The sequence below is a fragment of the Chionomys nivalis genome, chromosome 3 (genome assembly GCF_950005125.1).
Source record: "Chionomys nivalis chromosome 3, mChiNiv1.1, whole genome shotgun sequence".
NCBI classification, from domain to species: Eukaryota; Metazoa; Chordata; class Mammalia; order Rodentia; family Cricetidae; genus Chionomys; species Chionomys nivalis.
In genome coordinates, this window is record NC_080088.1 from 61,711,962 (window position 1) to 61,724,723 (window position 12,762).

The 12,762-nt window shown below is 44.2% G+C and overlaps 1 protein-coding gene across 5 annotated transcripts in view; it reads left to right on the forward strand.

Annotated features, from left to right (window-relative positions):
• Positions 1-12,762, forward strand: part of Rubcn (rubicon autophagy regulator) — a 58,957-nt gene that overhangs the window by 28,059 nt on the left and 18,136 nt on the right. For 3 of the 5 annotated variants that reach the window (XM_057763389.1, XM_057763384.1, XM_057763387.1), the window contains exons 3-8: positions 3,038-3,121; positions 4,874-5,030; positions 6,528-6,634; positions 8,184-8,340; positions 9,123-9,653; positions 11,076-11,120. In XM_057763389.1, coding sequence (XP_057619372.1) covers positions 3,038-3,121; positions 4,874-5,030; positions 6,528-6,634; positions 8,184-8,340; positions 9,123-9,653; positions 11,076-11,120 — 1,081 coding nt within the window. The remainder of the gene's footprint in view (positions 1-3,037; positions 3,122-4,873; positions 5,031-6,527; positions 6,635-8,183; positions 8,341-9,122; positions 9,654-11,075; positions 11,121-12,762) is intronic. The other 2 variants (XM_057763385.1, XM_057763388.1) reach the window with 1 other exon arrangement.

The following is a 12,762-nucleotide window of genomic DNA, read 5'->3' on the forward strand; positions in this document are numbered from 1 at the left end:
TGTAGCTTTGAAGCCTGTCCTGGAACTAGCTATTATAGACCAGGCTAGCCTCGAACTCACAGAGATCTGCCTGCCTCTGCCTCTCGAGTGCTGGGATTAAAGGCGTGCACCACCACTACCCGGCTTCAATACAGTTTTTAAATGATTTATTTTTTAATGTGTATGAGTATGTTATCTACATGTTGTATACATGTGTACCATGTGCATGCCTGTTACCCATGGAAGCCAGAAGAAGGCTTTTGGATGACTTGGAACTGGAGTTACAGGCAGTTGTAAGTGTCATGTGGGTCTGGGAACCAAACCTCCTCTACAAGAGCAGCCAGTGCTTTTAACCTCAGAGCCATTTCTCTAGCCCCAAGGTAGCCTGATTTTGTTTGTTTGTTTGTTTGTTTGTGTTTTTTCAAGGCAGGGTTTCTCTGTGTAGTGCTGGCTGTCCTGGAACTTGATCTGTAGACCAGGCTGGTCTCGAACTCAGAGACCCACCAACCTCTCTACCTTCTGAGTGCTGGGATTAAGGGCATGGGCCACCACTGCCTGGCCATGATTTTTAAAGTAATAATAATGAAAAAAAATCTATGTGTTTTTAAAAAATATGCATAATATATTATTATTTTTGAAACTTTGACATACACTAAAAAGACTCAGAAAAATAAATGTAATATTGTAAAGTCATGATTTTACAGGATCAGTTACAAGGTATGGTAAGTGAAAGGGGACAGTATAAAATAGTGGTTATAATATGCTAATATCTTCTATGAAAACCTCTAGAAAAAATAAAATAGTGGTTATAATATGCTAGTATCCTCTATGAAAACCTCTAGAGAAGAACAATCGCCTTCTCTCAGCAGCTGTTGCCTATCGGTAGCTCTTGTCTAGGGCTCTTGTCTAGGGCAAGGCCCTGTGAGGTCTTCCCCTCTGCGTTGACTCAGCTGATGTCCTTGTGCAGGTCTTACTTAAGCACATGTAAGTCTATTGTTCAGACTTCATGGTGCAGCTTCCTGTCACATACAGAAGTCTGTCTCACAGCAGACATCACAATTGCTCTGATCTTCCTTCTATCCTTGTGTCATGTTCCCTGAGGTGTAAGGGCCACATTGTAGATCTGTAGACTCTTTATTATTATTATTATTATTATTATTATTATTATTATTGCTACATTCCATAACCATGACAATCCCCCATTTTTTACATTTTTTTTATTTGTTATATATACACTTTCCAGGAGACAGTGCCAGATCTCATTACAGATTTTTGTGAGCCACCACATGATTGCTGGGACTTGAACTCAGGACCTCTGGCAGAGTAGTCAGTGCTCTTAACCTCTAAGCCATCTCTCCAGCCCCTGTAGACTCTTTTTTAAAGTTGTTGTTGTTTTTTTTTTTTTTACATTTATTCATTTGTTTATTTAGGGACACATGCAGTCAGAAAGTTGGTCTTCTCTCTCTCTACGATATTGGTTCTGGGGCTTAAACTCAGGTTGTCAGGCGTGGTAGCAAGCACCTTTCCCCACTGATCCATTTGTTGGCTGGCATACAATCTTTTTAAGGTGTTTGTTTGTTAATATTGTGATTAGAAACTTTATATTTATGTTCATTGAGGATTTTGATTAACAGTTTTTTGTTGCATCTTTGTATGGCTTTGAGATCACAATGTTTCTAGATATTTGGTAATTTATCAGTGGAGCCATCTGTTCCTGAGTTCTGTTATATTGGGACACATTTTATCAGTGATTTAAATAGTGTCATTCATTGCTCTGTTCAGGTTTTCTGTGTCCTCATAGTTCAGTTTTGGTAGATTAAATGTTAAGAAATTTAGCTATTGTTAAAGGTTTTCCAATGAATTGACACATAATTGTTTGTAGGGTTCCTTCCATTGACTTGAACCATGCCCCTCCCCATCCACACTGACAAGCACAGTACCTCTAATCCACAGCCTCCTTCTTTACCATTGAGTTTTGAGGTGCTTTTTGAATTCCACATTACTTTCTAATGTATTTTAAGGTCTCTTTCTAGCTGTTTATTTTGTTCTATTAGTTGGTTTGTCTCTTGATATTAATGTTGGCTGGGTAAGACCCTTCATTCCTCTAGGACTTCATATTTCTTTGACTCTAAAATACAGCCTTTTTTGGCCAACCAAGTGTTTCCTTATTTTGTTTTGTTTGCAGTAGGTACTAAGGACATTCACCCCTGTCAACTGACTGCACTAGTTTTTTTCCTTGTAGGAAACCAGATGATGAAGAGAAAAGGAGTAGGAGACAGATAACTTTCACTGTATACCTTTTATATCATTTGCATGTAATACCTATTCAGAGCAGTCTAGGTTCAGTCCGTGAAGTGCTTCCACAGAAGCGTGAAGACCTGAGTTCAGTCCCCAGAACTGATACTCACTGTAATCCAGGCCAGCCAGTCTAGCCTACCAAGTGAGCTACAGAGAGAGACTGTCTTAAAACTAAGGTGGAAGATGCTCCTGAGGAACTTCACCCAACGTAGACCTTTGGCTTCTGTGAACATGCGTATATATGTACACCCATACACACAAGAACAATTTAAGAGCCGGGCAGATGGTGGTGCACGCCTTTAATCCTAGCACTCGGGAGGCAGAGGCAGGCGGATCTCTGTGAGTTCAAGGCCAGCCTGGTCTACAAGAGCTAGTTCCAGGACAGGCTCTAAAACTACAGTAAAACCCTGTCTCAAAAAAACAAAACAAAACAAAAAAACAATTTAAGTAATTAAAAAGTATGTATATATTCCTTTGCTTGCTGCTGGCAGCCTTTGTTGAAGCAGAGGAAGGTTATTCTCATTTTTTTCCCTCTCCCTTCTCCACCCTTCCCCCTTTTCTACTCTTCTGCCTCATTTGGTTTTCTTGTTTTGGAAATAGGGTCTCTCTATACAGCTCAGGCTGGCCTTGAACTCCAGACCCTCTGGCTCCACCTCTCAAGCGCTGCTATTACAGAGGGGTGCTACTATGTCAGCTTTTATATCTCTCTCTTACTGTCAGCAGTCAGGATCTGCTCATCACGTTGGTGTTTGTTTGGCAGGTGTTTAGCCGCCAGGCGGATTACTGGCAGTTTGTGAAAGACATTCGGTGGCTCAGTCCGCACTCAGCCCTTCACGTTGAGAAGGTAAGAGTGAAGGGGAGCTGGCTTGCTGGGTGGCTGCAAGTTTCACTGGTGCTCAGCTGGAAGACTCTGTTCTCCCTGGGATGGAGTGTATCCGCTTTCTTTTAACTAGAGGGGAGAGGTTATCTCGGTAGCAATGACTTAGAGGGAAGGCTTAACCAACCAACAAACCAAATCCATTCATCTTGCTTTTTCATCTCCTGGGAAACGAGTGAAAATGGTCTAATGAAACTCTTTAAAAAAAAAAAAAAAAAAAACTAGGAGAAATGGCAAGAATTTCCCTAAAGAAGTAAGAGGAGCGTGGGCATAAAGCATACCAGAGTCCAGTGGATTGAGTGCTGCCTTAAAAGCTCTGGCTGCTCGGAGTCTCCTGTCTCCAGCTCCACATAGTGCTCCAGGTTTCCAGTCAGGGAAACAACTCAACGAAGTCAGGTGACTTGACCAAAGATACACACTGGTTCAATCAATGACTATTTTATGTATGCACTTAATTTTTTTTATTATAGGAAAATTAAATGTATCTAAGTTAGATTAATGAAATGACTGCAAAATATCCGTCCATTGTCCCTCTTTATTTCTCTTTGTATGACTTGTTTTGTTTCATGTGTGTCCCAGCTATTGATTTATTGCTAAGATGAGGTCAAGAAGTATACTTTTCTCCCCTAATATCCAGTGAACAAAGACTCGGGCCTTTATACTGGCCTTTCTTTACATGATCATACTGGCCTTTCTGTATTTGGTCATACTGGCCTTTCTGTATATGGTCATGCTGGCCTTTCTGTGTATGGTCATACCAGCCTTTCTGATCTGAAAATATCATAACCTGCTGTTTTCTTTCACCTTCTCATCTTTCCTTCGTTCATTTGTTCATTCTGTTCTGTTGTGTTTACTGATGTAGTTTCACTAGGTAGCCCAGGCTGCCCTTGAATGTGTAGTCTTCCTTCCTTAGCTACCCGTGCACTGGAGTCATCAGGTGTGTGTTCCCACACCTCAGATGTGGTGCTATGCCATTTCTTCTGAGGGGCTTCCTGACATTGCTATTGATACATTTTGTGTTACTGATCCTGGCTATGAGAACTCGGGCTTAGAAACACCGAAGGAGGAGGAGGTCCAGTAGAGAATCTTAAGGCTGGAGAGCTGAGTAAGTGAATAAGAGCACTGGCTGCTCTTCTAGAAGATCCAGGCTCAATTCCTAGTACCCACATGGTGACTCATGACCATCTGTGACTCCAGTCCTCAGGGATGTGATGCCCTCTTATAGCCTCTGCGGGCACTACAGCCATGTGATATGTATTCAGGCAACATACTCAGACGCATTGAAAAAAGTCTCAAGAAAAATTTCAAGAGCGTCTTTGGTGGTGTTTTTCCTAGACCAACCCATCTACACATATGCATGCCAAGATTTTTTTTTTATCACATTTCTCTCTGGAGGCTCTGAAATAGAGGACTCTGTAAGAGAAGCCAAGAGGTCAAATGCTTTTGATCCTTCCTGGGAATATCCTAGAGATTCCTCTTTGGAGATAGACCGTAGAGAGCCAGATTTAGCAGGCTTGCTTCTCCTGAGGTCTGATAGGTAGAGGAGCCATTCATCTCTTCACGGTCTTCCTCCTGCATCTTCAGAAGCTAGCTGCAGGAGACACCCCGGGTAGCCTTCTTTCGCCTGTCTTCAGTGTAGTTCTAAGGTCCCTGGGCCCTCACCGCTGCGCTTTGTCTGCCAGGGTATGTGTTTTGACTCCTGCCTCTTTGCCTCCCCAGTTCATCAGCTTGCATGAGAATGACCAGAGCAGCGCCGATGTGAGCGAGCGTGCTGTTGCAGAGCTCTGGCTGCAGCACAGCTTGCAGTGCCACTGCCTCTCAGCCCAGCTCCGGCCTCTGCTTGGGGACAGACAGTATATCAGGAAATTCTACACAGGTGAGTAGAAGCAATTCAGGGCGTCGTGCATACTGCTTGTTGATCTTCTGTCTCTCTGTTCTTCAGTAGATTGCTTCTGTACCAGGGTCTCCTAAAACTTACTTGATGCCGTAGATTCTACTCAAAAACACATAGCCAGCCCTCCTCTCAGCCACCTTGGGAAAACGCCCATGCCAAGTTGTTCCTGTCCTGATGCATGCAAACTGTAAGAAGAAATGCCACGAACCGTGTTTCCTATGTGCTAGTCACTATGCCTTTGCCCTCTTTACAGCTGCTCCACGAGCTGGGTAGTAGGATCACTGTTTTCTAATCAGAGAGGCTAGGTGACTTGGCCAGAGTCAACACAGAGCCAGGTCCAATTCTGCACCCTTCTGATTTTGGAGCTTCTTCTTCTTCTTTTTTTTTTTCATTCTGCAGGTGGAAACTATATATTTTATATTTTTATTGAAGACAATTTTTTCATATAGTATATTCTGAGTATGACTTCCTTTCCCTCATCTCCTCTCAGATTCTCTCCACTCCCTTCTCTTCCCCTTCCAACTCCATGCCTTCTTTCTAAAAAGAATAAAACAAAATGATCAAACTAATAACAAACAAAAAAGGAAAAGAGACAAAGAAGGAACACACACAAACACACACTAAAACACACAAGGGATAAAAATGTAAAAACACAAAACTAGAATCCATAATATATAAGCAAAAGACCAATAAGGGTTTTTTTTTTAAAAAAAATCACAAATAATGTAAAATGAGACAAAAATTTAAAAAAAAAATCCAAAAATTCCTTTGAGATCATTTTGTGGTGACCATCTACTGCTGGGCATGGGACTTGCTTGCTCTTAAGTGTGGTGATATGCCCAGTGGGACTCCCTGGGAGACACTAACTTTTCCTTTGAGTGTGTTTATCCTCTGGAAATAGCTTCCTGGTTAAGAATGGGAACTCATGTCTACTTTCCCAACTTAATGCAAGAACCTTGTCTGGTTTGAACCTATGCAGGTTTTATGAAGGCTGCCACAGTCTCTGTGAGTGCCCATGTTTCAGTCATTTTGTATCCCATCCCCTTTGGCTCTTACAATCTTAAAATTTCCTCATCCATATAGTTCCCTGAGCCCTAAGAAGGATCTGATGAAGAAATCTACTTAGGACATTCTATTTAGTCTCTCACTCACCACACATTGCCCAGTTGTGGATCTCTGTATTAGTTCCCCTCTTCTGTAGGAGGGCGCCTCCCTGATCTATAGATACAGTAGAAAGTCATTGGGAGTCAGTTTATTGTATGTTCCTTCAGAGGAAGAATAATGGATTTTGGAGCTTCTTATGTTAGACTGCATACAACTGAGCGTCTTCTGTACTTTACTTGTCCCCAAATCCTTCCTCTCCACAGTGACATGCTTTTCCTCGATTCCTTTTTATTCTGTCTCTTTCTCCGAGTTTCACTCTTCATCACTGTGGTGTATTTTCACTCTTCATCACTGTGGTGTGTTTTTCCTTCCCAGAAACTGCTTTCCTACTAAGTGACGCCCACGTCACAGCCATGCTCCAGTGCCTGGAAGCAGTGGAACAGAACAACCCCCGGCTCCTGGCCCAGATTGATGCATCTATGGTAAGGGGGGAAAAGGGATCCCCACGTCTGTCCTAGGCCTCTGTACTTCTCTATGCTAGACACTCCTCAGTAGCAGATGACTTCTTACTGAGGCTGTTGTGAGCTGAAAGACTTTCACTTTTAGAAATGTTTGGGGAGAGCTGGTGTGGTGGCACATGACTGTTGCCTGAGTCTGCTTGCTATTGCTGTCATAAAACACCTTGCCATAAAGCAGCTTGAGGAGGGAAGAGTTTATTTGACTTGCATATCCTTAGTCACAGTTCATTGAGACAGGAACTCAAAGCAGGAACCTGATGCAGAAGACATGGAAGAGCACTGCTTACTGACTTGCTCCCCATGGCTTCCTCAGCCTGTTACTTAACAGAACCCAGGACCACCTGCCCAAGAATGGCACCACCCACAGTGGGCTGGACCCTCCCACATCAATCATTGAGCAAGAAAATGTCCTACAGACTTGCCTACAGGCCAACCTGATGGAGGCATTTCCTCAGTTGACATTCCCTCCTCCCAGATAAAACTCTGTGTCAAGTTGACTGGCATCTGTAATCCCAGTACTTGGGAGGTTGATGCAGAAGGGTCAGAGTTCGAGACCAGCCTGGACTATATAATAAGCTTTACGCTAGTTTAGACTATGAGATCCTGTCTTAAAAATAAAAAAGGAAAGGGGAGGTGAGAGGTGGGGTGAGGGAAGCAGAATAGGATGGAAGGGAAAGGTGAACTGGCGAGCCTGAAGTCCACTGAGAGACCCTGTCTCAAAAGGAAGGTGGTGAGTGATTGAAGAAGATGGCCAGCATCGACCTCCGGCCTCCATGTTTGTACACACGTATGAATGTTTGCTCTACTTACAAAAGAAGTCACTAGGGGCCGGGCGTAGGCATGGTAACTCACTACTGTAGTCCCAGCACTTGGGAGTCTTAAGAGGTGGGAGGATAGACATGGGTTTAGAGCAGGGCAGTTTGAGCTACGTTGTGAGTACCAGGCCACCCAAAGTCACATATCAAGACCCTGTCTAAAAAGTGAAAAAAAAAAAAAGGGCATCGAACCACACACACACTTGCCTTCTCTCCCAAAGCTCAGATCAGGTGCTCATGAGAGACATGTATGGCTTAGACCACCACTCTATATGACTTTTACTTCACATGCATCCTTTTTGGTATGTATTTATGTGTAGTGTAATACATGTCTGTATACCTGTTCCCATGTGTATGGGTGTTCATGTGCAGGCTGCCCTGCCCACCTGGAATTCACACTGGTATTGGGGCTGTGAGTTCTAGTCCTTGTGCTTGCAGAGCAAGAACAATTGCTGAACCATCTTCCCAGCCTCCCGTGTATATTCTTGCGTTCTTTGTTGCACCACTCACAGGAGAAACTATCCTACAAGAATCCCAGTGCAGAAGCTGTAGTGTTCTGATGTTGTATGCTATGGTAGCTGTGCTCTAGTAGTCCAGGCCTAGTGTCAACTACGAGCTCCTATCAGCGTTTCTGCAGTAATGAGTGCCGCTCCTCTGAGGGCCTCTGCTTCATTCTGACATGTTTTCTTTTGTTTTAGTTTGCCAGAAAGCACGAGAGCCCGCTGCTGGTTACAAAGAGCCAGAGTCTGACGGCTCTGCCTGGTTCCACGTATACCCCTCCAGCTAGCTGTGCTCAGCAATCCTGCTTTGGGTCCTCCTCTAGCCTCCACCAACCCATGGCCAACCACAGCTCAGGTATGGGGGCAGATGATGTGTAATTACTGCATTCATTTTAGGCTGGGGAAGTAGAGGACTTTTGTGAGTGCTCACAGGCCAGAACCTGCTTTTGTTTGGTTTTGGTTTTATCTTCTCATCCTTCACCTCTGGAAAGTAGAGAGTTCTTGTGAGAGTAACTGCAGACTGGAAATTGAAGCTTGGACTGGTAGACATTGGTGTGAGTGTCTTTGTCGTAGGCGTCATAAAAACATACGGAGCAGCAGTTGCTGGTGTGGGGCTGCAGGGTTGTAATCCCAGCGCTCAGAAGATGGAAGCAAGAAGATGGTTACAAGTTCAGAGGTGTCCAGGGCCACATAGTGAGACCATGCCTCACAAAATAGAAAGTTATTCAGCAACTAGCCTAAAATCATTCTGTAGCAAAGAGATGTCCTTAGAGGCCTTTGAGCTTCTGCTTCACGTTTCAAATCAGGTCTATAGTTGCTAACATCTTTAGAGTGCCTGCACCATGCTGAGTTTTGGTACAATTTGTGTGTATTACCTCATTTGATCTTTAAAACAGTTCTGTGGGGTTGCTGGTCTCATTATTTCTCTCATTTTGCAGTTGAGGGGTTCAGGCTGAGGAGCAGGGAAGCCACTGCTAGCTCAAGTGTCCGTGCCCTCCCCTTAGCTGCTCTAAATTCGTACTTTAATTGATTGACCTTTTCTGAGTGACGTGGATCCTGGGTGCCCTTACCTGGGAACCTATACACATACTTTGGTCTCTAGCTTACCTTTCCCCTTATCCTTTTTTTATATCCTAGAAAGAAGATCCACTTCCTTTTCGCTTTCTGGCCCTCTCTGGAAACCTCAAGAAGACAGAGAGCTCTCACCAGCGGAGAGTCAAACCGCCCAAGTTCCGCTGCTTTCAGACTCAGCTCTAGCCCAGGGTTCCCCACTGACCCCACATGAGATGAGTTCCAGCACTCTGACCAGCCCCATAGAGGCATCCTGGGTCAGCAACCAAAATGACTCCCCAAGTGATGCCAGTGAGGGGCCTGAGTACCTGGCCATTGGCAACCCAGACCCCCGTGGCCGGACTGCCAGTTGTCAGAGTCATAGCAGCAATGCCGAGAGTAGCAGCTCTCACTTGTTCTCCTCCAGCAGCTCTCAGAAGCCAGATTCTGCTGCTTCTTCTTTAGGGGACCAGGAGGCAGGTAGGCAGAGTCAGCCAGGCAGTGTCCTTCGCAGGTCCAGCTTCTCAGAGGGGCAGACAGTCCCTGTCGCCAACGGGACGAAGAAGAGCCATATTCGCTCCCATTCGGATACTAACATTGCCTCCAAAGGAACCACAGGTAATGACGAGCACCAGCTACTGGTTAGGATGCCCCCTCCCCCAATCCAAATTCAGGGCTGGAGAGAGGGCTTGTTCCTGTGATTTTTCAGATGGCAGAGAGAAAAGAACTGTTTCTGGATGACATGTTTTTTACTCTGCTCTGTCATGAAAGACGTTTAGCATGTAGTACTCATGAAGCCCAAGAATATTTTATGTCTTCCTTTACATGATGCTAAATACTAAATGCTTCCCTGAATCTTCCAAAGTTCCTTAACATTGGGATAGTATGAGCATTGCAGTATATGTTTTAACTGAATCTCTTAGACGTCAGCAAAGTATTAAAGAGGTTTAGAGATAATCCTTTTAAATTCCTTCTGTTGTGATTCCTTAAAAGTTAGTTCAGGAAGTAGTACTAAGCTGAGTACTATTAGGGTTTCCTAGTTATCATCGGGGTAATAGTGAGTATGGATGGGCAGTGTGACCCTGGACCAAGTGTCATAAGAGATGAGGGCCATTTGCCCTGTCCCTCTCGCTCCCACAGTGCTAGCTGGTAGTAGGGCGCAAACCTAGGCATGATGAAGGTGAGTCTCCTTGCTCCTGCATCACATTGCCACCATCCTCCTGGGCAGCTGGTGTCTCTAGGCTTTGCTTGGGGATCGTCTGTAAGTGTAACTCTAATTTTTGTGCTCAAAGCTACTATAAGTCAGATACAAAATATAAAAATAAAATAGAAAGTATTTATTTCATGAGCAAAAATAAAGGAGATTTCTTGTGGCAGCTGGAGCTGTCCTTGTCTCTGTAGTTTCTAGAAAGATGAAGATTCAAGGCTTCAACTAAACCCTGGGTAGCAGCCCTTCATCTGTTTTCCTCTAGGAATTTTGAATGACTTACTTGAACTTAGGAGAAAAATCTCCAGGTCAAAGCCTTTTTGCATGCACTTCCTCACATGGGAAGCGTGTTGGGGTTAGACCCTCAAGTCCCATCTGCTGCAGCCCTGTGTCCACACCCCATGAGTGCACTGACCTTTGATCATACAGAACTCCCTGGGTCCTGCATCCCACTGTTTTGTTGTTTTAAGTGGTCTAGGGATTGAACCCAGGGCCCTGTTCATGCTGGGCAAGAGCTCTACAGAGCGACGTTCCCAGCCTCCCTGACTCCATTCTTGAATCTGTGTGGATTCCAGAAACCATGGTAACCTGCATGGGATAAGGGAGCCAGCAAAGACCTGTGCAGAAGGTCTGAGCATGGGTCTCGTAGCTTCTTATCCAAGTCACCCCTCCTGCAGCCCCGGTGTCCCTTGTTGGCAGCTCATGTCACCACTTCTGCCAGGTAAAAGTCACTGGGTTGGCTTGTTTTGTTTTTTTTTTTCCTCTCTTTCTCTCTCTCTCTCTAATCTTGTTTGTTCTGTCTGGATTCTCTGTCCCTGTGTGTTTATCTGCAGGAGGCCCCAGGAATATCACCATTATAGTTGAAGATCCCATTGCAGGTTTGGGAGTCAGTCCCCACCTCTCCTTCCTTCTCTTCCTCTGTGACCACCTTGCTTAGTTCAAAACCTCCTTTTCCAGTCTGGTGTCAAATCAAGTCTGGCGAGTTTTAATCCTGTTGCGGTGCTGGGACCCATCTGTAGCAGGACACTAGGTGCTGTGCCCCAAACATGCTTCCACATGCTTTGTTCATTCTACCAACAGCTTCTGGAAGCCATAGTCAAGCTAAAGCAATTCTCCTTTACACAAGGGTAAACATGAGGCCTGCTGTCCATCTAAGGGCTCATGATGGGTCAGCAGCAGGGTGTTCTTATCTGAAGGCTTGCTGTGGATAACTTTATTTTTCTTGACTTCACACCAGAATGTGTTTTATTCCTTTTATGTGGTCTTGGATACACTTGCATGACTTGCCTGTCTAAGGTCCCTGTCTCCTTCCCTGCAGTCTTCGTTCCCTTGTGCATCTGCATACTCCATACTAGTCACTGAACATTTTCTAGTAAAGTCAGTTTGTTCTTTGTTTTTGCTTTTTCCCTCATGGTGGTTTTCAAACTGAGATTTGTGTTCTATTCTGGGCGCTATAATGATGGAGTTATTAATGTGTGGGTATGGGTTAGTAAAGCTGTGACGGGGAGGACTAGAGACCACAGCCTCCTGGAAATGGAGAAGTTACTGACATGTTGTCTTGGAAAAGAGAATATTAAAGAAGAAAATCTGCAGAAACAGAAGGAGAGGAAAAACTGGGAGAAAGCAGATTCTGAGTGAGTGGGAAGAAATGCTGAGTCTGTTGAGTGGGTGCCTGTAGGAGTCGGTGACCTCAGTACAGAAGCCCAGTGGCTTGTGTGATCGAAGAACACAGTGATGGCGTTACCGGTGGTGTGGTGTGCCATCTGAAACAGTCTCTTCCGTTGTTTCTTACCATGGTATTGTGGTGATTGCTGGTGTTTCCTTAGTTCAGTAGACAGAGCAGAGCCTACTGCCAGGGCAACAAGAACACAAAATTACTTGCTTCGTGTGTGTGTGTGTGTGTGTGTGTGTGTGTGTGTGTGATCTGACACTTGGCGTTATTTCCTGGGGAAACAGTTGGATATGTTTAGGCATCTGCTCTTCCAGAGCATACTGTTCATGTCTCAGGATTTTCTTACCATGGCACTGGGCATTTTTTATTTACTTTTGAATATCAGTTTCTCCTGTCTTATGACCCCTTCAGCAACCTCTCTGTCACCCTTGTTTTTGAGACAAAATTTTACTATGTAGTCCAGACTGGACTTGAATTCACTATTGTGATCCTCCTCCCCTGACTTTCCAAGGTCTAGGATTGCAGGCGTGTGTCACCATGCTCAACATCAGCCTTCTCTGGAAGTCTCTCGTTTTCTCTGGTGACTAAATCCTTTGGTTTTGAAACCACCATCCTTGACTTCTCCAGAATTGACTTGATGTTGCTTTTAAGCTTCTTTCTGAGTTTCATTTTCATTAGTGGATGTATATTTTATGACACTGTTTTAAAACATACTGTCAAGATATTTGGTAAAAAAAAATATTGTAGTTATTTTTATTTTACCATCTAAAGATTGTTTTTAAAACTAGTTTGTTGAGAATTAGTGATTAAAGCTGGACAATGGTGTCACATGCTTTTAATCCGAGCGC